This window comes from Podarcis filfolensis (assembly GCF_964270895.1).
Source record: "Podarcis filfolensis genome assembly, chromosome: 9".
NCBI lineage: Eukaryota > Metazoa > Chordata > Lepidosauria > Squamata > Lacertidae > Podarcis > Podarcis filfolensis.
In genome coordinates, this window is record NC_139610.1 from 68048494 (window position 1) to 68076057 (window position 27564).

The 27564-nt window shown below is 44.4% G+C and overlaps 2 protein-coding genes across 10 annotated transcripts in view; both read left to right on the forward strand.

Moving 5' to 3' along the window:
* Positions 1-4689: 4689 nt before the first annotated feature.
* On the forward strand, positions 4690-6608 carry UTP3 (UTP3 small subunit processome component). Its single transcript, XM_083571487.1, has one exon. It carries the CDS (start codon positions 5052-5054, stop codon positions 6525-6527), a length of 1476 nt encoding a protein of 491 aa, XP_083427613.1. The 5' UTR covers positions 4690-5051; the 3' UTR covers positions 6528-6608.
* A 3248-nt stretch (positions 6609-9856) lies between these two features.
* RUFY3 (RUN and FYVE domain containing 3) overlaps positions 9857-27564 on the forward strand; it is a 50103-nt gene continuing 32395 nt past the window's right edge. For 2 of the 9 annotated variants that reach the window (XM_083571298.1, XM_083571303.1), the window contains exon 1: positions 17611-18573. In XM_083571298.1, the coding sequence (XP_083427424.1) occupies positions 18396-18573 (178 nt within the window). In that variant the 5' untranslated portion in view covers positions 17611-18395. Of the gene's footprint in view, positions 10452-17610; positions 18574-27292; positions 27414-27564 lie in introns of those variants that run through there. The other 7 variants (XM_083571300.1, XM_083571299.1, XM_083571301.1 and 4 more) reach the window with 6 other exon arrangements.

Sequence of the window (27564 nt, forward strand, 5' to 3'; positions counted from 1 at the left end):
TGGGGTCCCTTCCAACTCTTAAGATTCTGTGATTCCATATACAGTATGTTTTACATTATTCGGCTCCTAACTTTGGTTTAATTTTGCCTCCAAACTCAAGATCTACGCCTTTAAACCAGCAAACTCATGTGCCTGAAAGAGTAAAGTTATTTTACTGAAGTCACTTGCCTCTAGATCACATGGCTCTTTGCTTTCCACGGACCAGCTGCAGAGCTCCTTATATCAGCCTCTGTGCACATGGTTAAAAATACACACCTTATGACCACAGGAAGAGTTTCAGTTACTTTTTCAGTCACCAAGTACATGTTTGACAAAACCGGTAGGGGAAAATCAATAACAGGAAAAAGTTACAAAGGTAGTTGATTCACTCTCTGGACTTAATTTATCCAAGGGTTCCCCCGATTTTGTGTGTCAGGACTCACACCCACTATGTCAATAGGATTAGCTGTAACTTATTTCACGCGGATGACAATAACTTGGGCTTGAAGCATGTGCAGAGTGCCTGTTGATCACCAGTGAGTAACCACAGCCTGTCCCAAAACATATTGCATTACGGGGTTGGCAGGAGTCCTATGTCAGGTGTAATGGATAGAGCAGGGGTCGGCAACCTAAGGACAATGGGCCAGAAGTGGCTTGCAGAGGTCGTCTGACTGGCCCACGAGCCGCCCCTGAACTGAGTTGCCCACTCGCGCGCTGCACTAAATCGGTGCAGCACAGCACAGGGACTTGCTTCCGCGGCGCTGTAAATTGTGTCTGCGCATGCACAGACACTGAAAATCACAGGTGTGCATGTGCAGATGTCAAAAATCGCAGGTGCGCCTCATGCACGCACGCAATCCAGCCCACGGAAGGATCTCTGTGGGACCGATCCGACCCAGACAAGATAAACCTTGCTGACCCCTGGGTTAGAGTTTCAGACCAGGGCGTGGGAGACGAGGGTTCAAATCTCTGCTTAGCCATGAAGCTCCCTGGGTGACTTTCGGCTAGTCACTGCCTCTCAGTGTAACCTGCCTCACAGGGTTGTCGTGGGGATTAAGCAAGGAGGAAGGAGAACCATGTATGCCACCTAGAGCTCCTTTGAATAAAAATATATGCAAATTCATATTTTAATGAAGCTATTGAATTATATACATGGTATCCGAAGATTTAAGCATCTTTACTTGGTTAAGTGCCCTAATAGTTGCATTTCCTTTCCTTTAGAGAGCTGTAACTCTAAATTCCAGTTTAACTGGCCCTGCTGCACCTGCTCTGTGGTTTTCTTAAGAAGAAACTGGCACCTGCACTTATTTTGCATAGAACGGCTCTTGGGTTTGGTATCGGTCAGCCTGCTTGTTTCAGAGGCTTGTTTCAGAGGCACCATTACTCCACTCTGAGTGATTACAATGCCTTGCTTTACATCCCTTTGCTGATGTACAGAGGGCACTAAGAAACAGCAGTCCAGCCTGACAGAACATATTGACTGTGGTAACTTAAGGTGGAAAGATAGCCCAAAAAGCAGCCTGAAAGCCTCCACAAGTAGATCAAAAAGGGAATTGTACCGGAAGCGCAACTGGAAAGGTGGGAGGAACTGGTTGTATTTAACTTGGAGAAGAGAAGACAGAGGAGGGACATGACAGCACTTGAAATCCCTGAAAGGCTGACACTTAGGTCAAATACACTTTGGGACAGAGCTTTCCAAATTGTGTGTCATGACACATTAGTGTGTTGGCTGCAGTGTGTAGGTGTGTCGCTGAAAGGGGTTAGTTTAACCTCTGGTTTGGTAGTAAAACTGAATGACTGTGTTGCGAAATGATGCATGTCTAAAAAGTGTGTCACCAGCATGAAAAGCTTGGAAAGCTCTGCTTTAGCACCTTAAAACACAGCAAGGCCGCCTCTTCCCAGATTTCATCACTCAAAGCACAATTGCTTTTGCCACACCTGCAAGCTTTCCAACTCCTGTTCACAAAACCATCATCTGGGCATATGCAAGTTGTCTCGAGTGCACGCACCTCAGCTTAACTGCAAATTGAATGTGGCTGACATTTTTCAAATTGGATGGAAGCTGGTTTGTGGAGAAATGCACGGAGCAGCAGGATTTCTCAAGAATTACAGGACAGCTATGGGATTGTGTCTAACATCACATGTACATGGTTTCAAACACCAGCGATGGGAGTACACTGGAGCTAGAGTACAGGGTCATGCATACACAGTCATTGAGGAGTGCAAAAATTTGTTTTCTGGTGCCCTAGAAGACACTACTGTATATCATGGACTTAAACTACAGGCAGGTAGGTGTCATTTCAATATTAGGAGGAAACCACTTGACAGTAAGAGTGGGTTAACAAAAGAACCCGTTACCTAGAGGGGTGGTGGGATCACCCACGCTGGAAGTCTTTAAGCAGAGTCTGGACAGGAAAAGTCATCTGTTGGGGGAAAGCCTTCTTGCATCAAGCAGGTTAGACTAAACCAGTGGTTCCCAATTAGCTAAGGACTGCAGACCTGTTTTTCAAAAGTGAAGCCATGGACTTGCTACTTTTGAAAAACTTGATATCTCTATGGTAGTTTTTGTTATGTGAATGGTGCCACGGACTCTGCACCAATTCTTGCCTATTAACACCCTCCTATGTCATTTGGGGCTGTGGTGTTTACTCAGTTAACCAGTGATCAAAAGCCTTTTAATGGCCTAAAAACGTGCTTGCAAAACTCATGGAAGTGTTTATTGAACTTACGAGAACTGTAGGTGGAAGGTGTCCTCTCAGAAAAGGCACCCTGCCTTCTACATTAACTACTAAGGCAGTCCCTGCTGAGGCAGGTACATGAATTATCTAGAAACAAAAAAAGAATGTTCATTTCCATAGAAGCCAACTGTTTTTATTAATATGCAAATTAACTTGGATTTAATATGTTACCAGCAGCACAAACCTATGTAGGCCTACTCAGAAGTATATTCCATATACTTGTATAGGATTGCAGACTTGCTTTGCTTAAACTGATATATTTATCGATTCTGTTAATACATTGGCAATCCTGAAGATGTAAAAATGTCAAGACTTGCCTTTCTGGATTAATCAAAGACCCATGAAGCCCAGGATTTTGTTTCTGATGGCAACTAGTCAGATTATTCTGGGGAAATTCGCATGTGGTGGTCCATCTTTTGATATTCACATGTGGTGATCCATCTTTTGATATTCCAATGTACGCTTCAGGAATTGGATGTACAGTGGCCAGCATCCATCAATTAACCTACCTTCTATGGCAGGAGCTGCTAATGTGTGGTACCCTCCAGATGTTGTTGGACTCCCACAATCCCTGACCATTAGCCATTCTGGCTGAGGCTGATGGGAGATGGAGTCCAACATCTAGAAGGCATCATGTTAGCTGCTTCCACCCTAACATACATTTTATCCTTTGGAAAAGCTAAAAGTTGGCATATGTCTCCATCTTGTGGCAACAAAAATGATCTCACAACACGAGCAGAAACACCATTGCTTTTTCAGAATCAGGTTTCATCCAGAGAACCCAAGTCCTACCAGTGTGAGCAGGGAGAGAAGAACACCACTGTCATTTCACACTTTCCACCACTCCTTCGGTTGCTAAAGCAGGGCGTCTGTTTGAGAGGCCTCGGGAAAAAATCCAGGAGGTATGTTCTTTCTTTCTTTAAGGGAAGGGCCACCGTAGCTCAGTGGCTGCCTTGTAAGCAGACAATACCAGATTTAAGATGGTGTGGAGCAGACAGGGAGCATAACAACAGGTAAAGGTAAAGGGACCCCTGACCATTAGGTCCAGCCGTGACCGACTCTGGGGTTGCTGCGCTCATCTGGCTTTACTGGCCGAGGGAGCCGGTGTACAGCTTCCAGGTCATGTGGCCAGCAGGACAAAGCCGCTTCTGGCGAACCAGAGCAGCGCACAGAAATGCCGTTTACCTTCCCGCCACACTGGTACCTATTTATCTACTTGCACTTTGACGTGCTTTCGAACTGCTAGGTTGGCAGGAGCAGGGACCAAGCAACGGGAGCTCACCCAGTCGCGGGGATTCGAACCACCAACCTTCTAATCGGCAAGCCCTAGGCTCTGTGGTTTAACCCACAGCGCCACCCGCGTCCTGCATAACAACAATACTTATATTTATATGGGTACCTACTGAGAAGACCCATTTAAAAAGCAACTGTACCAAAATGACATATTGTGGAAAATAATAAATATTTAGGAGGAAGGGGCGCCCAATCTTGGTCTTGTTCAGGGAGCCATATTACCAAACTCCACCCCTGATGTAGCTGGTCCCAGGTTCCGTCCCTGCAGGCATCTTCAGGTTGAGTTGCGAGACTGCTGACTAGAAAACCGCTGCCAGTCAGTGCAGACGACACTAACCCAGATGCACCAAAAGTCTGACTCAGCATAAAGCAGATTCCTAAGGAGAAATAAATATCTGCCTATCGAACTGAGTGAGCAGTGCATTGCTATTAACTGGCATCGATTAATATGTATCTTGGACCTGTGTGGATGCTCGTTCTATTGAATAGAAGCAGCAGCAAAGGCTGAGATGCACCCGCTTGGCAGTCCATTACGCCGCACGCTTTACGTCGGCCACGTGTCCCCCTGCGGTTCTCGCATGCGCACTTCATCGGCCGAACACCCCGCCTCGCCTCGCCTCCGGCGCGCATCACCTCTCTATGCTTCTTACGGAAACCAGAGCGTCCACAAGTGAGGCGGAAGGTATAAAGCAGGGCGCCAACCGACCGGATGTAGAATTTACTCGCTTACTCCAGGCCGGAAGTAAAGCACCTGGAAAGCAAGGTCGCTGTACAGTTCGGGATCTACCGGAGACGCGTAGATTAACGACGGTAAGCGGCAGATTAACGGCACTCCAGTTATTTCCTGAACAACGAAATGACAATTGGGAATTAGTTAGGTGGAGGCGGCGGCTTACCCGTTTCTTGTGAACCGGAAGTGAAAGCCGGTTTCCGAGGCGCACCGACCTTCGACCCGGAAGTAGTGTCGTGCGTTGGCGGCCGCACAGCAGTAATATCGCACGCTGGTTTGCCGACCGCCGATCCATCCGCGCTGCCGGCAACATGGGGAAGCCGCGGCGGAGAATAGCCCCGGGCCTGAGGGCCTCGCAGCCGCGGGAGGAAAAGCTGGAGGAGCCGGAGCCGGGAGCCCCGATCTTCACGGAGGAGGCAGACGATTTCCACCAGCGGCGTCTGGAGGAGGCAGTGCTGGCGGCGCTGGGCAGCGAGGAGGAGGAAGAGGAGGAAGATGGCGAGGAGGAGGTCCTGGGACTAGAGCTCTCTGAGGAGAGTGAGACGGAGGAGGATGGAGGAGATGAGGGCGCGGACGACGACGAGGATGGAGGCGAAAGCGAGCCCCTGGATATGGACAGTGACCTGGAGGAGCAGCGGGGCGGCAGTGGAGACCCCGGCCTCCCCCATGAGTTCGCCTGGGGCCAGCGGAAACAGCTCTATTACGGCACCGACTACGGCAAGGCTGCGGCTCGCTCCAAAGCAGCCAAGCAGAGCCAGGAGGAAGCCGAAGCTGAGGAGCTGGAGGAAGAGGAGGAGGCCCAAGCCATTCAGAAAAGGCTGGTGCAGAATCTGGGGGAGGATGACTACGGCCTGGACCTGATAGAGGCCTACGCTGCGGCAGCCCAGGAGCCAGGTCGAAAAGAGTCCGGTTCGAAAATTGCCAAGGACTTGCAGTCTCTCTCTAAAAAAGAGAAGTTGAAGCTGTTGAAAAAGGAATCCCCGGAGTTGCTGGAGCTGATTCAGGACTTTGAAGCCAAGTTAACTGAGCTCAGAGATGAACTGGAGCCGCTCATGCAAATGGTAAAAGATGGGGTCATCCCAGAGGGAAAGGGCAGCCAGTATTTACAGACCAAATACCATCTCTATTTGAACTATTGCTGCAACATTAGTTTTTACTTGGTGCTGAAAGCCAAAAGGATTCCAGTCCACGGTCACCCCGTCATTGAAAGACTTGTAAGTTACAGAAATTTAATAAATGACTTGGCGATTGTGGACCAAAAACTGTCACCGGAGATTCGTCTGCTCCTTAATGAATTCCATAGTAGTGATGCTGGTGATGTGGAAGGTAGGAAGAAGCTTATCGTGCCTGCTAGAAAGCCTGTTAATAAAATCAAACCCAAAGCTGTTGGTGAGCTTTCTAATGATAATGATCCTGAAGAACCTACAGATGATTCAGATTTGGATGAGGAGGCTGCCCTGAATTATTATAAGGAGATGGAAGAAAAAATAAAGCTTAAGAAAAAGAGGAAACGAGAAGAAACAGAATGTGTGGAAGACCTGATTATGGAAGAGGAAGCAGGAGATCAAAAGAGAGGTGCAACATACCAGATTGTCAAGAATAAAGGTCTCACACCCAGAAGGAAAAAGATTGATCGTAACCCAAGAGTCAAGCACCGTGAGAAATTCAGGCGAGCCAAGATTCGTAGGAAGGGGCAGGTTCGTGAGGTCCGAAGAGAAGAACAAAGATACGGAGGCGAACTGTCTGGCATTCGTGCTGGAGTTAAGAAAAGTGTTAAGCTTAAGTGATTCTCTTTGTATAATTCTTTTTTTACTCGCTGAAGGCAGTGAATGTGAGCTCAATAAATGTTCAATTTGGGGGTAAATAAAGGCTATATGTATTTATTTTAACATGGAGAAAGCAGCATTGTTCATAGTATGCAAAGTTCAGGGCAACCGCCTTTCCCAGTTGTTTCATTTGTCCAGCGGCTCATCTTTGTGGTCATCCTCAGTAACCAGGCACTATGTTTAAATGTAAATCCCAATCACTGCATTGAGAACATAGCAGGTCAGCAATCCTCTCACCTTCCACCACTTTTTGACCTAGGTTGCATTTCTGTGCAAATTTGACTTTCAGTAACTGCATTGAGCTCAATGGGAATTCTCAGTTAATATGCCCAGGATTGAGTTCCAGATACTTTGGCCTGACCCAATAAGGCTCTCCTTAGTTAAGGGATCCGAGGAATATTTAATCTGCATTAAGCTATCTTGAGCATACACTTAGGGCTAGGCTGATCAGATCCAATGCAAAAGTGGAGATGGTCCTGTATGCTGTGGAAGATAAGAGCTTTGGCAGGTAAAGCTTCTAATGCATAAGTTTTATTTAATTTGCTTCATTCAGACTCACAAAAACTTTCTATATACTTTCTATACCTTCTAAGTTACTGTACCTGTGTGCTCTACATTAATACAGTATAAATATTTGAAGCCACAGCTTAGCATATGGTGCATCAGTAGCTTGGCTGAGTGAAACCAAAACCAACCACTTATTGATTTTAAAATGTTAGCAGGTATGTTTAACATAATGACTAGAAACCATTCAGAAATGAACTGTGAGGGGATGCCTATAAGTACCGGTAGTTAATTTTTTTAAAGGGATATTTACCCTGCAGCATAGAGGCACATGCTGTGATGAGTTGTTTTTAGTGGGGGTTTTTTGGGGGGGAGTTTAAGGCCACAGAAAGTAGTGATTGGAAGTTACTTTGCAGAAAAGCTGATATTCGTTGCAGGTGGGGAGAGGTCAGTCTTTTTGTAGAGCAAGCCATAATTTTGAGATGTGGTTTTAAGGACTGACAAGTGGGATGAACTCTTGCAATGTATAGTGCTTTTTTACTGCTGTAGTCAAAGCCATGCTCTCTTCACAAAGCTTCATGATATTCCGTCTACCTTCCTCTCTACATCCTGTGCCCCCAAACAGCACAGTGGTCAGTAATCATGGCTGGTCCTCAGTAGGCTGTTTTTGCACACCCCTTTAGTTCCTACCCCCCAAAATATTATTGCACTTTTGAAAATCTTAGCATTCCCCCAAGCCTATTGGATGGTGTCTTTGGTTTGATGCTCATGCTAGGGCATCAGAAATAAGAGTGAACCATGGTGTTTATTTGAAAAGTTTGTAAATCCTCTGTAATGTTTGAGAGATCACTTTGTAAAGGGAATAAAGTGGTGAAATGGAAGATTAGGGTAAGCTGTTTAAACGGGCTGCAGTTTGAGTTTTTATCTTCTACAGGGAAAGTGCCCCTGTGCAGAAATTAGCAAACAGACCATGTCTGGATCATTTGAGGTAAGCAAATATAGACATATTCTTCTGTGTGCATTTATGAGGAGAGGCCATGCTTCACGATGGCTTCTCAATATGCTTGCAGTAAAAGCCAAGCAAGTGTGTTTGATTAAGGAACCATAGGTTTGTATTTCTGCCTAGCCATAAATGGGTGATGTGGGGCAGTCAAGGGGTAGAGTGGGGAAAGGGAACAAAACTTTGATCTTTTGGGAGTAATGGCTGGTTAAGAGTTTCAAGCAGGAACCTTTCTGAGCGCTGCCTGGAAATGCCAAGGATTGAACCTCACAGAGCGATCTTGGGCCAGTCAACTCTCTCAGCCTAACCTACCTATCAGGGTTGTTGTGAGGATAAAATGAAGAAAACCATGTACTGTGCTGCCTTGAGCTCCATGGAGGAAAGGTGGGATATAGAAGAAATAAATATTAATAATAAACCCGAGACCTTCTGCAGGCAAAGCATGGTATCTACTACTTACCACCTCAAATGCAGTATTTTTAAGAGAACAGAGAGAAATCAACTAAGGTTAATGTGTCACCCAGCCCTTACTAGGCACACAAAAGCAAATTAAATCCGCAAGGTGTGACATCTTCTGTACATGCTCAGGTGGTACAAATTTCCTTTCTTATTGCATCTGGTATGAAAAAAGGCTCAGCCAGAGTATAAACTCAAATAGTGCATTTTCCTCAAGGGTTTTAAGCCCTAAATGGTAACGGTAACATGTAAATTACTTTTTTTGTGTGGCAGGGAAATGGGTGAGGGGATATAGTTCATTTTAGTTTAAGGAACTGACAACTGTGGTGGATTCGGAGTGGGAACTGCTCTCAAGTGTCCATTTCCTGGCAGATAGGAGTCAAGAATGAAGCCCACAGTGAACTTTAAGAAGGAATGGGAAAACTTTATACAGTGGTACCTCAGGTACCTCGTGCTCTGGTCCATGGGGTCACGAAGAGTCGGACATGACTAAACGACTAAACAACAACAAACCTCAGGTTAAGTACTTAATTCGTTCTGGAGGTCCGTTCTTAACCTGAAACTGTTCTTAACCTGAAGCACCACTTTAGCTAATGGGGCCTCCTGCTGCCACTGTGCCGCTGTAGCACGATTTCTGTTCGCATTCTGAAGCAAAGTTCTTAAACTGAGGTACTATTTCTGGGTTAGCGGAGTCTGTAACCTGAAGCGTATGTAACCTGAAGCATATGTAACCTGAGGTACTACTGTAATGTACGGTACTTAAGAGAACACTAAACAACTAAAAACTTTGGCAGGATCTGAGTAACGCATGTAATGTATTAAAAACGAAGGTAAAAATGGACTATTGAAAGAAAAAGAGAAATTAGTGATGGCCGCAGGAAAAGTTTGATAATGGAAGCTATGGAGGGGTAGTGGGAAGTCTTAAGGATTCAGGAAATCCTAAATGGGGATGATGCTGATGTTTGAATTCAAATGTAGAATGTAAAATTGAATAATATATATGGAGTGGGTCTACACACCCACCCACTCCACAGTGGCCAAAACCGACCAGCAAAGTGGTCTCTTTCCACACAGCCACTCAAAGGGCAATAATGGTACACACACACGCCATATTTCAGAGGCGGGAAGGGCACGAACTGACCCCAAAGGGGTCGCCCTTCCTAGGGGGCGGGAAATGTGTCCACTCCTGAGGGAGAAAGGGTCAAAACGGACCCACCCCACCCCCCAAAGTAAAGGGGTCAGAACTGACCCCTACCGAAGCGGCCCCTCTTCTGAGGGAAAAGGAGAGGGGCAAGAACCTTCCCCTCCCCCACCACCACCACAAAGCGGCGGGAAAGCGGCCGTGAGGGGAGAAAGAAGAGCCAGGCAAGACGGGGGCGGAGCTCCACGCGAGGCCGGGACGGCCCATCTCAACCTCCGGTCGGCCTGGGCCCAGTCAGGGCTTAGGAAGGGGGCTGGTCTACGCGGGAGAAGGAGGCGCCGCCGCCGCCGCCGCCGCCGCTTTCTTTCGCCCGCCCGCCCTGTGGAAAAAGTTGCCCGCTCACTCTCGCCGCCGTCCAGGAGGAAGAAGGGAGAGAAAAAGGGAGCCGCCGCCGCCGCCACCCTCAGCCTCTGAGGGAGCATGGAGGGAGCGGGGAAGAGAGAGGCGGGCGACGGCGAGGGGGAAGCGGAGCGCGAGGAGGAGGAGGAGGAGGAGGGCAAAGCCGCCGCCGCCACGGAGGAAGAAGAAGAAGAAGAAGAGGCGCCCCCCGACTCGCCCCCTTTCTTCCTCCTCTACCCGGGCCGTGGAGGCGCCGCCGCGCCGGGCTTGCAGCCCCAGAGCGCCTGGAGAGCCGCCCCGCCGGGCCCTTGCGGGGTCCCCTTGCCCGTCCTGCTCAGCTACATCGGGCCCGAGACCGGGCAGCAGCACCGAGCCGGCGGCGCCCGTGAGTAGTAGGCAGCGCCGCTCCTCCCTTCCCGTCCCCCGGCAGAAGCTGCTGCCGCTGCCGCCCTGGTTTCTCCTCTCTCTCCCCGAACCGCGCCCTGTGTGTCCGCCGCACATGGTGTGCTCGGCTGTCATCCGCCCCTCAACGTTGTGTAATGTTACGGGCAACTCTTGTCCCAGGGAGGGAGGGAGGGGAAGCCTCCTCCCTTCGCTTTCCTCCTCCTCCTTCCTTTTTTTTTTAGGGGGGGTGGGCTTCTTCTCCGACACCCCACCCCACCAACAAGGTCCTAGGGGTTGTAAAGCAAGCCAGACCATTTAGCACCGACCCCATTCATTCCAGCAGCTGACCATCACCAGCTCAGTCCAAGCCCTGCGAAAAACATTATTATTATTATTATTATTATTATTATTATTATTATTGCTGACCCACACCCATAGATATCAGGGCGGCTCACAGCATGAAACTACTAAGCGCATGCTAAAAACTAGAACAAAGGCAAACCGAACCAAGCCAGCAACCCTCCCTCCCCCTTATTTATGAAACAAGCCTGTCAATCGTCTATCCGACTAAAAAAAAAAAAAAAGGCACTGGGGGTTATTGAGATCAATGCAAGCTAAAAAGCATTGCAGGGGGTTGGGCTAGATGACCCTCAGGGTCCATTCCAAGTCTACGTTTTTCTGAAAAAAACACACACACATGCAAGACCCAACTAGGATCCCTCTGCAGTCCTCGCCCCAAGCAACTGTGTGTGAGACTTGCTCTCCAGAAAGTGTGCCTTGTCTTTCTAGCTGTGGTTTTTGGTCTCTCCTCAGCCCCCCCCATCAATTCATATTCCTTTCTCCCTAATCTCCAATATTATATTTTCTTCTGGCTGAGACGTTAAAACACTAATTCCCAGCTGTGTTTCTTGCTGCAGTCCTACTGTCTACTCAGAAGTAAGGTCCTGTTTGATTTAGCAGGGCTTACTCTCAGGTAAGTGCAGTTAGGGCTGCAGCCTTAGTGACCCAAGTTTTGGGTCCTTTTTAGGTTCAGGATATCACTGCTTTACACCATCCCACCCCACCCCACCCTGCAATATTTGAAAACATCAGCTTTGTACTTAAAGACAAATTGGCTGGGAACTTCATTCTCTGTGTCTTTATTAATTTATTTAAAGAACAACGAACTGGTGATTGCTTTAACTTTTTGATACGTGGTGATTTGAATCATGAGGATGAATTAGAAAAACTGCTGAGTCTTGAATGAGACTTGCTTTGGAATTGAGGGCTTTATTAGATTTTCTTCTGCCGTTTCATTTTATTTTGTTCTAAGGGCTTGTTTTAACAAAGAATTAACTCTGGAACTTCTGGTGAAATGATAAGGAGGTCTTTCTTTCTCCTTCCACAATGCCATTTGTCTTTTCAATAGGTATAATAGCGTCACTGGGGTGAGAAGATTTTGAGCGAATGAAAGAGTCAAGCTGATTGTTTTAAGTGTTAGTAACTGCATTGTGTTAAGATTCTAGCAGCCTTGGGTGTTCAAGAGTTTTGTCTATTAAACTGATCATCATTATTACTACTGTAATAATGATTTATATCGCACATAGAGGCTTCCAACACTGTGGTGCTGATGGCTCCCTAATGCAAGAAGGGAAAATGTTATGTGACTCTTAAGAGAAAGGGATATTTGGGTATGTCTCCCAGATAAAACGTTGCAGGTTTCTGAGTTGTACTCTTGCAGTTGTAAAGCTGTTTATAAGAATAAAGCATGGAAGTGTGGGGAACTATTAGAATGTGTGTAAAAATGGATTGACAGAACTGCAAAGATTGTTTCCCCCCCTAAAAATGTATACCCTGTCCCCTCGTGGTTTATCATCCTCATAATTGCTTACTTGTGTAAAATACAACCAAAAAATACAAAATAATAGCACAGCACATGATGTAAGCTCCAATCAATAAAAAACTCATAGCCGCTTACCGGTAAATGTTAAAAGTTTGCAATGTTCACCTGGAGAAATAGGAAGTTCTTTGCCATGTGGTACCAGTCCATGAAATGTTAGGAGGGCATTTCACAATGTTGGGAGGGCATTTCACAATGTCGGGAGGGCATTTCACAGATTGGATACCAACACCAAAAGGGCAGGCAGGCTTTCCCTGTTTGCCACCTGCCTGCTTCCAGTGGTGGGGACATGTGGAGAACTGCCTCAGATGTAGATCCCAGCATGAGGGCACATCAGTGTTATAAACAGAGGTAGAAAAGCTAGGAGGCAAATGGATCCAGGAACCTGGGTTACAGGCACAAAATAATATAATAATAATAAATTTTATTTATATCCCACCCTCCCCAGCCGAAGCCGGGCTCAGGGCGGCTAACAACAATAAAACAGTACAAAAGTACAACACAACACAAAAGCAGAATAGCTAGTCGCCACCCCTACCCCCCAATGCAGCAGCACTTACTATTTATTTTTTTTGAAACGCATGAACTAATACACAATTCACATCAGTGACACATTGTCAACACCACATTTTTAATAGATACAAGAGATTGTCCAGCAGATACCTAGGCCCTAAGCCATGCAAACCTTTAAATGTGAGCATCTGCTCTTTGAAGTGAGCCTGAAAGCAGACCAAATAATTATCAGTGATCCCAGTGTTGAAGAAGAATGTTTGACTGTGATGCCGAGGTACCAGTTTAACCTGCCTGGTGTGATATACACTGGATTGTTTAGAAATTACTGAAGAGTTAGTGACGTGTCAAGCTAATGAACCAAACCTTTGTGAGTTAGGCATTTGTGGATTTTTTTAAGCAGAGGAGGAAACTCTGGCAGAGAGCTTATTTTCTCTGGCTGAGGCAATAGAGAGAGGCAGTAGTAGTCCTAGACCTGGTAGCATTTATGTGATTTCCCTTTCTGCTAGGAATAGCATTGGGATAATGTGAATTGGGGTTCTTTTGAGGTACTTTTATCGCCCTTTGATGATTGCCTATCGTTCCATGATCACCTACCATCTTCTGTTTTTAAATACTTTTTAAAAATCTGTCACAAAATTGAACTTAGCATCTGTGTTGGATAATAAGGGAACAATGTTGCACTGCATAAAACACCCTTACAAAGTGTTTGCATATTCATGCTGTTGTTGTTGTAATAATAATAATAATAATAATAATAATAATAATAATAATGTTTATTACCTGCCCTTCACCAACTGGTCCCAGAGTTGGTTACAACAATTTAAAATTCAGTGTTAAAAACCGTTAGTATGGACCCTAGAACACAGATTTCAGATGCCAAAGGCCAGGGCAAAGAGATGTGTCTTCAGGAACAGTCAGGTTTACTTTGAATGTGCTGATCCAAAGCTACACGTATATATACCTGAGTTTTAAAAGCAAATTACTACAAAGTCTAAATAATCAGTATAAACCACAATCAGTTTATACACGTCACATTTTTGATCTCCCAGTACTGTCGTCTCATTAGGAAGACCACTAAAACCAGTACAACAACTGTTTGCAATAATTTGTGCGGAAAAAGATGATAGGAGGCATTCTGTTTTCTGGGATAACAAAGGAAATATTTCCACTGTACTCTTGGCTCTAGCCTCCAACTCAAGGCCTCATAACAGCTTCAAAATAAAACCAGTTCAGGTTTTCTCTGTATTCCCAAACCTGTATATAAATTAGGTCCACAGCCCAATCCTACCTCATATACCTTGAAGCAAGATTCAACAACTTTCAAATAGTTTGTTTAGGTAAGGTAAAGGTAAAGGGACCCCTGACCATTAGGTCCAGTCGTGGCCGACTTTGGGGTTGCGGCGCTCATCTCGCTTTATTGGCCGAGGGAGCCGGCATACAGCTTCCGGGTCATGTGGCCAGTATGGCAAGCTGCTTCTGGTGAACCAGAGCAGCGCACGGAAACGCCGTTTACCTTCCCGCCAGAGCGGTACCTATTTATCTACTTGCCCTTTGATGTGCTTTCCAACTGCTAGGTTGGCAGGAGCAGGGAGCGAGCAACGGGAGCTCACCCTGTCACGGGGATTCGAACCGCTGACCTTCTGATCGGCAAGTCCTAGGCTCTGTGGTTTAACCCACAGCATGCAAAATCCTGCAAATAATTTTTTTGTATCTTTACAGTGACTCCAAAGTTGCGTACGCATTACAGACTTAGAAGTTTTTTTTCTCAGTTCATATTGAAGCAGTTTTGGCGGGGGGTGGTGGGATTGAATCAAAACTCAATATTTCATAAGGAACAGCAGATTAGGTATGGCTAATGTGTGTATACCACTTCCCAAACCAGCAGTGAGAGTGCACTTGATGCAGAGTAAACACGAATGTGTACACAAGCCTTATTATTTGCCTACAAGACCATACTGTCAATGTATTTTTCCCTGTTGGTGTTTCTGGAATCATAAAATCATTGAATGTGTGGTATGGTTGAGTTATCAGCTCAAAGTTTACCCTTCTCTTCCATTGGCTTATTCAGTGTCATCAGTTGCTATGTTGTACCTGTGTGGCTGATGATGGGTGCTGCACTTGTCTTGAAGTTGACATTTAGCAATGCAGTAAAAAGTTACATTTTTGACTTGGGTATAGCATGGGTCGAACACACAGGAAAGTTCAAGCACCCATATCAACATATAGCAGTGTGTGGTATTACAAGGCTTTTTGACCAGGATGCTTCCATCATTGCTGGCAGTTTCCCCCCCTCTTTTTAGTGAAGACATTTCAGGCTGCTTTTATGATTAGACAGCCCCCTTGCAGACACCTTGGTAGTACATGAGAGCCTCTGCTATGGTTGCGGCTAGGCAGTGCTCAGTTGGAGGTGAACACTGGCATCCCTGTGCTGGGGCTGTACATATGGGTGCTGGAAAGTGCATGTTTATTTTGGTTCCAAAAAGAGCTGTTACGGTTGTACTAGTGGTAGCTGTTAGGTGTGTTTCCCCCACATAAAGGCACTTGTTATCACAAATGACACTTGTTTGTGAATTTTTTGCCTAGTTGTGAGCCTCATGGGTGCTTCTGTAAGTTCCAACCAGCCCTTTTACTCTGAGCAGTGTGGAAGATAATTTCTTTTCTTTTCTAGTAGTATAAATGCAGGACAGATTACATATGCTTGTCTCTAAGAGTCTGCTTATCTCAAGGCTTACCTCCCGGTCAGTTCCTATTCTTGTAATGTATCCACGAGGACTATTTTCAGTTTATCTTCCAGTTCAAGTAACTCATGCTGGAAAACAGTGATTTTGTGTGTATGCTATTCCTAAAATGGAAGAGATTCTTACCCTGTTTGATTTAATTTTGATTTCTATAAATGTCTCCTATTCTCAGTTGCTTCTCTCTTGATGTAGGGAATAACCTTCCGGGCTTCTAATTTCATGTGGCTTCCAATTTCCCAAGGAGCTGATTGGCACTTTCTATAGCATTGTATAAGGGACGCGGGTGGTGCTGTGGGTAAAACCTCAGTGCCTAGGGCTTGCCGATCGCATGGTCGGCGGTTCGAATCCCCGCGGCAGGGTGAGCTCCCGTCTTTCAGTCCCAGCTCCTGCCCACCTAGCAGTTCGAAAGCACCCTTAAGTGCAAGTAGATAAATAGGTACCGCTTTATAGCGGGAAGGTAAACGGCGTTTCCGTGTGCTGCGCTGGTGCCGGCTCGCCAGAGCAGCTTCGTCACGCTAGCCACGTGACCCGGAAGTGTCTCCGGACAGCGCTGGCCCCCGGCCTCTTAAGTGAGATGGGCGTACAACCCTAGAGTCGGACACGACTGGCCCGTACGGGCAGGGGTACCTTTACCTTTATTATAGCATTGCATGTACTGCTGAACAAGTATGTTAGAGCAAGCTTTCAGACTGTGACAGTAGCAAAGCATGCACAGATGGCCACTGTGTTTCTGTATGTACTTTCTTTGATATGTTAGCCATAATTTGGTCAGCAACCTCATGATAGTGCTGTGTCCTTTGAATTTGTATCCATCTGAGAGTTTGCATTCACACTACTCTTAATGTGGCAATTTCAATCTATGCAGTATTTTGGCACAGTTCTGTGAATATAACATTTCTCCTGCAATAGGAGCGGGACAGTTTTACTGTAATAATTGTTTTAATGCAAAATTGAATGGTATTGCCTTATTCAGACTTGGTTTATGGGTCTTAGACTTTCTACTGTCATATATCCTTTATCTGTTGCTTGTGTGTAGAATTTTATGCACAGTTTTAAATATTTGTCCTTTGTGCATTTTGGTTTTTTGGCAGAGCAACTCTTACATTTAGAGCCATCTGAAAGTTCATTTATGGTTTTAAAATGTGCACAATTCTCCCCAGGTTTTTTTTATCTGATAAGTATATGGTTCCTTTATTCACTCGTTACAGCAAATTCTTAATGAAGATTTTAAACAAGAGCCAGGGCAGAGACATGATTGATACAGTACTGCTTTCCTGTAACATATGGATGTAACTTCATATTCTTCTCAGTATGGAGTACGTTTTGGTCATTAGATATCCACCCAATAGTAATTCCCTCTTGGACTCATGTCTCAAGCTTTCTCAATAGCACTAGGTTTAAAGATACACTTATGTCTAGGCATCAAATGATAGCCATAAGTAAAACAGATGGGGCCTGTGTCCAAGAACTGAAAAAGTGTCCCTCTTCACTTATCAGTCTGGTGAGAAATTGTGAGGTTAATGAATAAATTAGAAACCTGTACATATTGGGTTACGGATTGGAAAGATAGCTTTGCTGAAGGGTGACTATGATCTTCTATAGAGATTTTGGGCATGCATTGACCTTGCAATTGTTCTGGTGTATTTACCAGACCTTATCAATAGAATACAGCTTTGTAAATAAGCAGTGCTCCAGCAGCCATCTGCATTTCGATGCTGGATGTGGAAAAGGGAACTTCTGTCCCCTGGCAGCCTGCTTGATCTCTATGCTTCATGCAGAAGAGGGATGCAGTGCTCTGTACTTTTCCACTAGTCCTCTCCCCCCCCATGCAATTCTTCATTGCCTATGGCTAGCAGGAGAGTGGTTAAATCCAAAGCTGATAAAATATATTGTCATCTTTGTTCTTCTTCTTATCTTCCTTAATAAGAACATTAATGTTCTTATTGGAAACTGACACACTTTCTAAGAAGTTACAACATTTAACGTATTTGCTAATACTCAGCTTGTGCTTAATTTTTGTTGCAGTTCCATGACCCCAACTACTGTGTACGATTCTTACTTTTTACTGCTAATGGGCATGTTTTACATCTCTTTGTACCGTGAGGCAGGCTGAGGAGAAAAGCATGCATTGTGTTATGTCTGTGATCGCAGATTGACTAGCACAGTCTGAAAAGAGGCTGTGGATGCTGAGAGCAAGATCAGCTTCATTGCTCTTCCTGCATCAGCAGCAGCAGCAGCAGCATCTATAAAGCATCCTGGGAATTGCCTGCTCTACGTTCAGTGCAAGCTGGTCACATGAGTCTGAATTTTCAGTTCAGTTCATTAGTCAGCCATTTTGGTCAACACCCTGCTTACTGCGCACAACCAATCCTATTATCACTCTGTATCTTGGCTTGTCTGGAGGGGTGAGAGAGCAAGAGAGCCTCGTCGATTTCTGCAATTCTGGATGTGTTTTCTTCAATGCATTTTACCATTTTGGATTTTTTTTTTAAGCATCTTTAGCAAATAGTAAACAGAGCTTCTCCTACCCTCTGAAGGCCAAATTTGCCGTGGTCATTTACCAGTACGCTGCTTATAGTCAAATTGAAGAAAAGAGTGTGTCTTGCGGAAGAAAACAGAGGAAGAGACCACAGAGGAGAAGAGGCATCTTTTCTTCCCTTTGCACTGTGCCTTGCCTTTCTCAGACTTGTGCAGCTGCGTGATTTTTCAGCAGCTCTATTTTGACTTAGCGAGGTATTTCCCCCCCATCATCAGAAAGCCTTCCCCCCCTTTTAGCCTATATATTTTATTTTATTGTTGTACCAGCTGAGTCATCATGTCTGCTCTGACGCCTCAAAGCGATATGCCAACCCCCACCACAGACAAGATCACACAAGCTGCCATGGAGACCATCTATCTTTGCAAATTCCGAGTGTCCATGGATGGAGAATGGCTCTGTTTGCGAGAGCTGGATGACATCTCTCTTACGCCCGACCCTGAACCTACCCATGAAGGTATGGTTGCGTTTTCTATGTAGGGAGGCCTGCAGGTCTTGTTTTGGGTTAAAGAGGCTGGGAAGGAGGGTGCTGGTCTTCACCAACCCATAACTTTATGTAGGAATATGGGAAACTTGACATATTTTAATTGCTTCATTGCAGTATAACCTAATTTGATACAGATTTCCAAAACAGCTGTTGGACTTTTAAGATGACTCACCTGCATCCTAAACAACTCCTGTGCTCATTTGCTTTGTTTTTCTTAGACCCCACCCCTAGCAACCAAGATATATCTCTGTGAGGTGAAGTTGTGTATTTATGTGCAACACTTCAAATAAAGAAACCTTGATGTTTCAATAGTAGCATTTTTATCTGTGTTTTCTTCTTTAAATATTGCTTTTGAAAAAGCTTTTGTTTTATAAATGGAGCTGAATTTAGAATATTATATTTATGAGGTTGGGAAACTCCTGCGTACTTTCAAAGCTAGAGATTGTAGCAGGTGACTCTTTCAAAAATCACAAAGTATATTTACATGGACTTACTGTCGTTTATAGTGTTCTAAAGTCTGGATGACATAGGCAGAAAATACAGTTTATTTGGGAATTAAAAATGATACCTCATGGCAGTCTATTTTGTAAGAAGGGCAATTTAGATGGTAGGAGATGCTATTGGAATTAGGAAATTGAATAATATAAAGGCTTGTCCTTCAACTCCCCTACATCTCTTCATTTGAAACAGTAAGGCACCTGGAGCTGGCAGATATAGCTAAGTCTCTTAAAACCCAATAGGTTACTCACTGGATTCCTGCTTTGATGGTTGCTGTGAACTAAAGGTGAGAGCACAGCCCATTTTGTAGCATCATGCCCCAGTTTAGTCATGTCTGTAAAACCTGTACCACTTGGCATTGTCACTGTCAACAGCCTTTAACCACACTGAGTTTGTTTCAAGGTGAGTGTTGTTTTTCATTTTGTAGTGTACAAAAGTAACCAAGGCTGGCTCCCAAGCATTTTAGCTGGGAGACTTGCCAGTGCAGTCCCCCCCCCCCCTTTGTTCACATGTTGGTTCCCATCTCTGACCCGGAAATGAAACAGAGCTTCTTTGTGCTGCATTGTCTTCATAACCCACTGCCAGCAGCTTGTGGAAATATTCAGAAGGCTTCTGTCACTCACCAGCTGGTTCTAGCCCACCCTGTGGGAGTTGGTAGCAGTAAGTAGCAGCTTTAAAATTAAAGTGGTAGCAGTTCAAAAGTCAAAACAAGCATCCTTTTTATCATATCTTGGTATGTGGACAGTACTGTTGTCAGTACATCATGTGGAATAAAACAAGCAGTTGATATGGCAAGCATCAAATGACTTCAAAGTCCTGATTAAAAGGATGCAGCCATAGACTCCTATGGTTTGTATTCCGTTTAAATGAGCAAATAATGAGGTGCTTACGTTTGAGGAAATTACTTGGAAATAACAAGCTTAGCGTGAATTAGAAGTGTCCACGTACTTCCTGTGTTGCTGTGCTTACTACAGGAGAGTCTTGGTGTTGATTGGGTAGAACATGTCTTCATTCTTTCTCTGAGGGTTTTCCAATTTCTTTTGATATTACTTATTATGCTGTGATAGACTCTGCTACAAATGTAGGGCAAGCCATCTAAGTATGGCAAATGAGATTTTGCTGTTGCCAAATTATCTAACACTTGGAAAAAAGATACATACTATTTTTTTGCAATTTCCTCACCTAAGTAAATCGATAGTAAGTCCAAGTCTGATAAAATACTTACAGGCTTATTATGATTTATTGTGATGTAGGTGTCTTGACCTTAGGGAACACACACACACACACACACACACACACACACACACACACATACCATCAGTGGCATTTTCCCCCCATTAGTTACGAAATCTTGTTCCATCTAAGATTACCATGGCTGATAACGGAATTATGGCCAATGTTAGCTGTAATTGTTTGCATTTCTGGCATTGTACTCTTTCCAGTGTTATGTGAGCACCTTTGTTCATTGACATTCTTTTGCATACAGCACAGTAGTTAAAATTTCTGCTAATGATAGCAGTTTCGGTACTGACTAATTAGTCCAAAACTAATCAAAAATAAGTGCAAGAAGTGTATGAAAAACACTCTTCAGATTTTTACAGCTTGCCCCAGCTTGGTGCCCTCCAGATGTTTTGGACTATTAACTTCAGCCAGCATGGCTAATGGTAAGGAATGATAGGAATTGTAGTCAAAACCTCCTGGAGGGCACCAGGTTGGGCAAGGCTGCCTCAAATCATTGCATTTTGATAATGTGTTTGGGACTGCATGAGGCTGTAGCTCATTGGTAGAGCATTTGCCTTGAATGCAGAAGGTCCCAGGTTCAATCCCCACCAAGTCCAGGTAGGGTTAGAGAATCCTGCCTGAAACCTGAATAGCTTCTGTCAGTGTAGACAATACTGAGCTAGATGGTCTGACTCAGTTTAAGGCAGCTTCCTACTTTACCATAATTATTAAGAGTTTCAAGATTCTAATGCATAGTGGTATTTATTTTAGAAGTACAGTACTCTCAAATGATGGTGCAGATTTGTAAGACGTGGAGTTTTGCAAGATGCAGCTGTCTAAAGAGAAACCTGGAGCCACTTTGGATTTTCCCTATTCATACCTCAAGCAGAGAGGAATTTTCATAGCATTTAATGCAGAAAGGCTTTATCTTGAACAGCCTCTGAACTGCACTAGAATTCTCTTAAGAGATTATGTGAAACTGCTTTAAAGGCAAGAAATATATTGCTAGAAACAGGGAGGGTGAGCTCTTGCCTTCAAGACTTGCTTGTGGGCTTCCCTGGTTGAAAACAGGATGCTGGACTAGACGGGCATATGGTCTGATCCAGAAGGGCTCTTCCTGTGGTTTTCATGCCATATTTCCAAACTAGGGTCCAACAGTTAAAACTGGTATCATTTGAGAAGTGTCACACAAAGGCAGCCTGAAGAAAAGTGTGCAAGAGACAAGGGGTGCAGGTTTGAGGATCAAAGTTACTCTCTCAGCATTGCTTCCTATGGACTGATGAAAGTAAGATGAAACTGTTCAACATTCTAGCAGAGATCAACTCAAAATATAGCTGTGACAAGTTTTCTGATGATAATGTTTGATATAAAATATCAGCCATTTTGACATGGGCAACGTGGCTGCACGTAGCCATGAAGAAATGGACTTGAGGGAAATTTATCTGCATGTGAGTTGCTGCTCCTGCTGCTGAGGCTAGACAAGAAATCTGATTAGGACTGTTTGGTTCTGATGTTGTTGTTGTTGTTTAGTCGTTTAGTCATGTCCGACTCTTCGTGACCCCATGGACCAGAGCACGCCAGGCACTTCTGTCCTCCACTGCCTCCCGCAGTTTGATCAAACTCATGCTGGTAGCTTCAAGAACACCATCTAACCATCTCATCCTCTGTCGTCCCCTTCTCCTTGTGCCCTCCATCTTTCCCAACATCAGGGTCTTTTCCAGGGAGTCTTCTCTTCTCATGAGGTGGCCAAAGTATTGGAGCCTCAGCTTCACGATCTGTCCTTCCAGTAAGCACTCAGGGCTGATTTCCTTAAGAATGGATACGTTTGATCTTCTTGCAGTCCATGGGACTCTCAAGAGTCTCCTCCAGCACCATAATTCAAAAGCATCAATTCTTCGGCGATCAGCCTTCTTTATGGTCCAGCTCTCACTTCCATACATCACTACTGGGAAAACCATAGCTTTTACTATACGGACCTTTGTTGGCAAGGTGATGTCTCTACTTTTTAAGATGCTGTCTAGGTTTGTCATTGCTTTTCTCTCAAGAAGCAGGCGTGTTTTAATTTCGTGACTGCTGTCACCATCTGCAGTGATCATGGAGCCCAAGAAAGTAAAATCTCTTACTGCCTCCATTTCTTCCCCTTCTATTTGCCAGGAGGTGATGGGACCAGTGGCCATGATCTTCGTTTTTTTGATGTTGAGCTTCAGACCATATTTTGCGCTCTCCTCTTTCACCCTCAATAAAAGGTTCTTTAATTCCTCCTCACTTTCTGCCATCAAGGTTGTGTCATCTGCATATCCGAGGTTGTTGATATTTCTTCCGGCAATCTTAATTTCGGCTTCGGATTCATCCAGCCCAGCCTTTCGCATGATGAATTCTGCATATAAGTTAAATAAGCAGGGAGACAATATACAGCCTTGTCGTACTCCTTTCCCAATTTTGAACCAATCCGTTGTTCCATATCCAGTTCTAACTGTAGCTTCTTGTCCCACATAGAGATTTCTCAGGAGACAGATGAGGTGATCAGGCACTCCCATTTCTTTAAGAACTTGCCATAGTTTGCTGTGGTTGACACAGTCAAAGGCTTTTGCATAGTCAATGAAGCAGAAGTAGATGTCTTTCTGGAACTCTCTAGCTTTCTCCATAATCCAGCGCATGTTTGCAATTTGGTCTCTGGTTCCTCTGCCTCTTCTAAATCCAGCTTGCACTTCTGGGAGTTCTCGGTCCACATACTGCTTGAGCCTTCCTTGTAGAATTTTAAGCATAACCTTGCTAGCGTGTGAAATGAGTGCAATTGTGCGGTAGTTGGAGCATTCTTTGGCACTGCCCTTCTTTGGGATTGGGATGTAGACTGATCTTCTCCAATCCTCTGGCCACTGCTGAGTTTTCCAAACTTGCTGGCATATTGAATGTAGCACCTTAACAGCATCATCTTTTAAAATTTTAAATAGTTCAGCTGGAATACCATCACTTCCACTGGCCTTGTTATTTGCAGTGCTTTCTAAGGCCCATTTGACTTCACTCTCCAGGATGTCTGGCTCAAGGTCAGCAACCACACTACCTGGGGTATACGAGACATCCATTTTTTTCTGGTATAGTTCCTCTGTGTATTCTTGCCACCTCTTCTTGATGTCTTCTGCTTCTGTTAGGTCCTTTCCACTTTTGTCTTTTATTATGGAAATCTTTGTACGAAATGTTCCTTTCATATCTCCAATTTTCTTGAACAGATCTCTGGTTTTTCCCATTCTGTTGTTTTCCTCTATTTCTTTGCATTGCTCGTTTAAGAAGGCCTTCTTGTCTCTCCTTGCTATTTTTTGGAAATCTGCATTCAATTTCCTGTATCTTTCACTATCTCCCTTGCATTTTGCTTGCCTTCTCTCTCCTGCTATTTGTAAGGCCTCGTTGGACAGCCATTTTGCTTTCTTGCATTTCTTTTTCATTGGGATCGTTTCAGTTGCTGCCTCCTGTATAATGTTGCGAGCCTCCATCCATAGTTCTTCAGGCACTCTGTCCAGCAAATCTAAATCCTTAAACCTGTTCCTCACTTCCACTGTGTATTCATAAGGGATTTGGTTTAGATTGTATCTTACCGGCCCAGTGGTTTTTCCTACTTTTTTCAGTTTAAGCTTGAATTTTGCTATAAGAAGCTGATGATCTGAGCCACAGTCAGCTCCAGGTCTTGTTTTTGCTGACTGTATAGAGCTTCTCCATCTTTGGCTGCAGAGAATATAATCAGTCTGATTTCGATGTTGCCCATCTGGTGATGTCCATGTGTAGAGTCGTCTCTTGTGTTGTTGGAAAAGCGTGTTTGTGATGACCAGCTTGTTCTCTTGACAGAACTCTATTAGCCATCACCATTTCATGCTTTCCACAGATTCCCACTGAGCAGGGTGCAATCTGGTTAAGTGAAAGCAAGCACAATGCACATATCTACCTTGTCACCATATCAGCATACCAACATGTGCCTAAAAAGCGACATGTGTTTGTATGGATGTAAAGAACCAAGCAGTTGCGTGCTCATGGAACAATAAAAAGCACAGTAAATGGTTTGCCTCCCTTTGCATGATGAAAACTTACAAAACCATCCAATGCTATTTGGTGCTGAATCCTGCAAGCATTTTATTGTAGGAGGGCGAAAGAATAGGGCTCTGGTGGCAGGACTTTGCCTAATACTGACAGCCTGAGCTGAAGGAGCTTTTGTGGCATAGTGGTTAGAAGAATGAGTTATGAGCCCGAAAAGCTATGTGCAGATCTTGTTTCAGCCAGGAGTTCACTAGGTGACTAAGTAAACCCAGGGCTATTTGATGGGTGAAATTCCTGGTTGACACTGATTATTTGGGTCCACCTCAACCTGAGCTCAGGCCTGGTTTTGGGACTGAATCGGCCTTGGTCACCCTGCCCCATTATCAAGAGAGGTACAGAGGAGTGTGAACCTGTTACTCTTAATCTCTCAGTGGTCATTAGGAGTTTTGGAGTATGGTGCCATCAGTACACTGATGAGAGACAGCTCTTTTTCTCCATAGCTTCTGAAGTGGCTGTGCAAGCCCTGGACCACCTAAATGCAATGGTGGAGTGGATGAGGGCCAATAAACTGTGTTTGAATCCTGGGAAGATGGAGGCTTTGTGGGTAGGTCATTCATGTTTCTGGAAGGCCGGACACTTTCCTGTTCTGAATGGGCTTGGAGTCCCCCTAAAGGTGTACTCCTGGAAGCACCTTTGTCATTTTAGTTCCCAATAACCTCTTTGGTTAGGGATGCCTTTTACCAGCTTCATTTGGTATGCCAGCTATGTTTTTATCTGGATCGGGATTGCCTACAGTGGGGGGGGGAGTATTCGATCCCCTGCTAAATTTGCCTGTGGAGGGAGCTGAAGGTTCGAGTAGCTACACATCAGCCTCGAAATCGTACTGACTTGGAGAGGATCTGCAAAGAGGAGTGGGAGAAAATACTGGTACCTCCTGAGATGTGTGCAAACCTGGTGGCCATCTACAAGAAACGTCTGATCTCTGTAGTTGCCAACAAGGGTTTTGCCACCAAGTACTAAGTCATCTTTTGCAAAGGGATCAAATACTTATTTCACTCATTATAATGCACATCAATCTCTGACTTTTGTCTTCTGGGTTTCTGGAGGTTTTCCTATTGTTATTCTGTCTCTCACAGCTACAATAAACCTACCATTAAAATTATGGATTGGTCATTTCTTCGTCAGAGGGCAAACGGGCAAATTTAGCAGGGGATCAAATACTTTCCCTCCTCACTGTATCAATGTATTGGTAACCTTGAGACAGGATTACTGCAGTGCACTCTATGTGGGGTTGCCCATGGGCCTGGTCTGGCGGGTCTAGCTGGTGCAGAATTCAAGAATTAGACTGCTGATGGGGGGCAGACAGTCAACAGCATGTAACACCTCTGCTAAAACATCTGCACTGGCGGCCAGTATACTGTCAGTTCAAGTCTCTTGTGCAAATATACAAAGCTTGAACAACTTAGGTCCAGAATACCTGAAGGTTCACCTTAGCCCTTATATTCCAGCTTTGATCACTGAGATCATCTATAGGAGCACTGTTAATTGACCATTGCATTATATAGGTCCGACTGACTTAAACTAGAAGTTGGGCACTTAGTGTCCCTGGTCCAATGCTGCGGAATACTTTTCCATCAGATATTTGACAAGGAGTTCAACCTTTTCTGGCTGCAGAAATATTCTTGGAAGTGTGTGGACAGTGCCTGGTGAATTTTGTAAGCCAGAGGAGTTAATGAATAACATTTTTAGTGTTCAAATGGCAAAGTTTCATGTAGTTCCTAGTCCCTCTACATAGTCCCTTGTAGCAAAAACAAGAGGAACAAATGCAAGTTAAGGGGTAAGAAATAAAGAATGTTTTGCTGAATTCAGTTTTGATTGCATAATTTAAATGACCTTGTTCAGATTTATTTGTGTTTAATTTTTTACACAGTATAAATCTAGCCCTGGGCAACTTGTCTCAAGCTCCTCCTTCATTTGTAGTATGGAGGCAAAACTTTCCTTAATTTCTCAAAGTGCTGTGCAAATAACTTTTGTTGCATCCCAAGATTAGTGACCTTAAGGGAGTTCATGGAAGGATAGTTTCCAGCAAACATTGCATCCTCTAAAAGCTTCTTTGGAAAGCTGGGGTGGCTGTCCAGTGTGGTGTGGTGTGCGGGAGGTCTCTGGGGGAGGGGGGTCTAGCCCAAAATTGGGCTTGCCCCCTAAGAAGTTAGCTTAAGGAAGATCACAGAAGGAAAGTTTTTGGCCCCTTCCTTCCTTCCTTCCTTCCTTCCTTCCTTCCTTCCTTCCTTCCCCCAGGCAGCCATCCTAACCCATTCCACATTGCTCAATACGGCACCCTAACCCTCTGGAGATGCTTTTGGGGGGTTGCCAGTGGCTATAGGGGATGGCAAACTTTTCTTCTGTCAGTTTCCATAAATTAAGCCGCCTTAGGATCCAAATAGATGTTTCATAACAGCATCTGCTACAACAAGTCTTTCCATTGCAAAAAAATGAAAGATAAGAGCAGGTTTCTTCTGAGTTCTAGTGTATGTGAGCACAGGAAAATACACACACACTAATAAAATGTTGAGGAACAGTGTCTATTAATATATGTATTTACATTAAAATACAAAAATACTACTGCTGCTAATAATATGCAACATACAAAAGGTTTTAAAAGAATACAACTAAATATATATTAAGACACAAATGGTTAAGCATACCTCCAGAATTATGACCACCTTTGTAGTTTGTGTTACTATGTTTAATGAGCTTGCAGAATATAAAAACACAAAGTAGGACATCAGTTCTGAGATATAGGGGTCTTTTGTGCATTGAATTATTAGGATCACTTTAAAATGTATGCTGTTTTCATACTCAAGTTTCTCTGCTACTCACAAGTTAATACAGGAGAGCACAAGATTATAGCTCTCTTGTGGGAAGAAAGCCACGATGGGTGTGTCATTTGCTTGCTCCAGTAATCCTAGTACAGGCAGATTACTGAAGCTCTCTGCCTGTACTAGGAAGCAATGCTTTCACTCAGGTTTACGGCTCTGCCTTTAGGCCTTTACGGAGGGAAAGAAAATGTAAGTATGAACCTAGAATAATAACTGATTTTAGAATTGGTTCCTGTTTGACAAGATATTGAAATGATTGTGCGTGTGAGGCAAGCTGCGTCCTTTGTTTTCTCAGGACATTTCTCTCCCTGCCCCCACTTACCTAACAACTCTGCTGAAG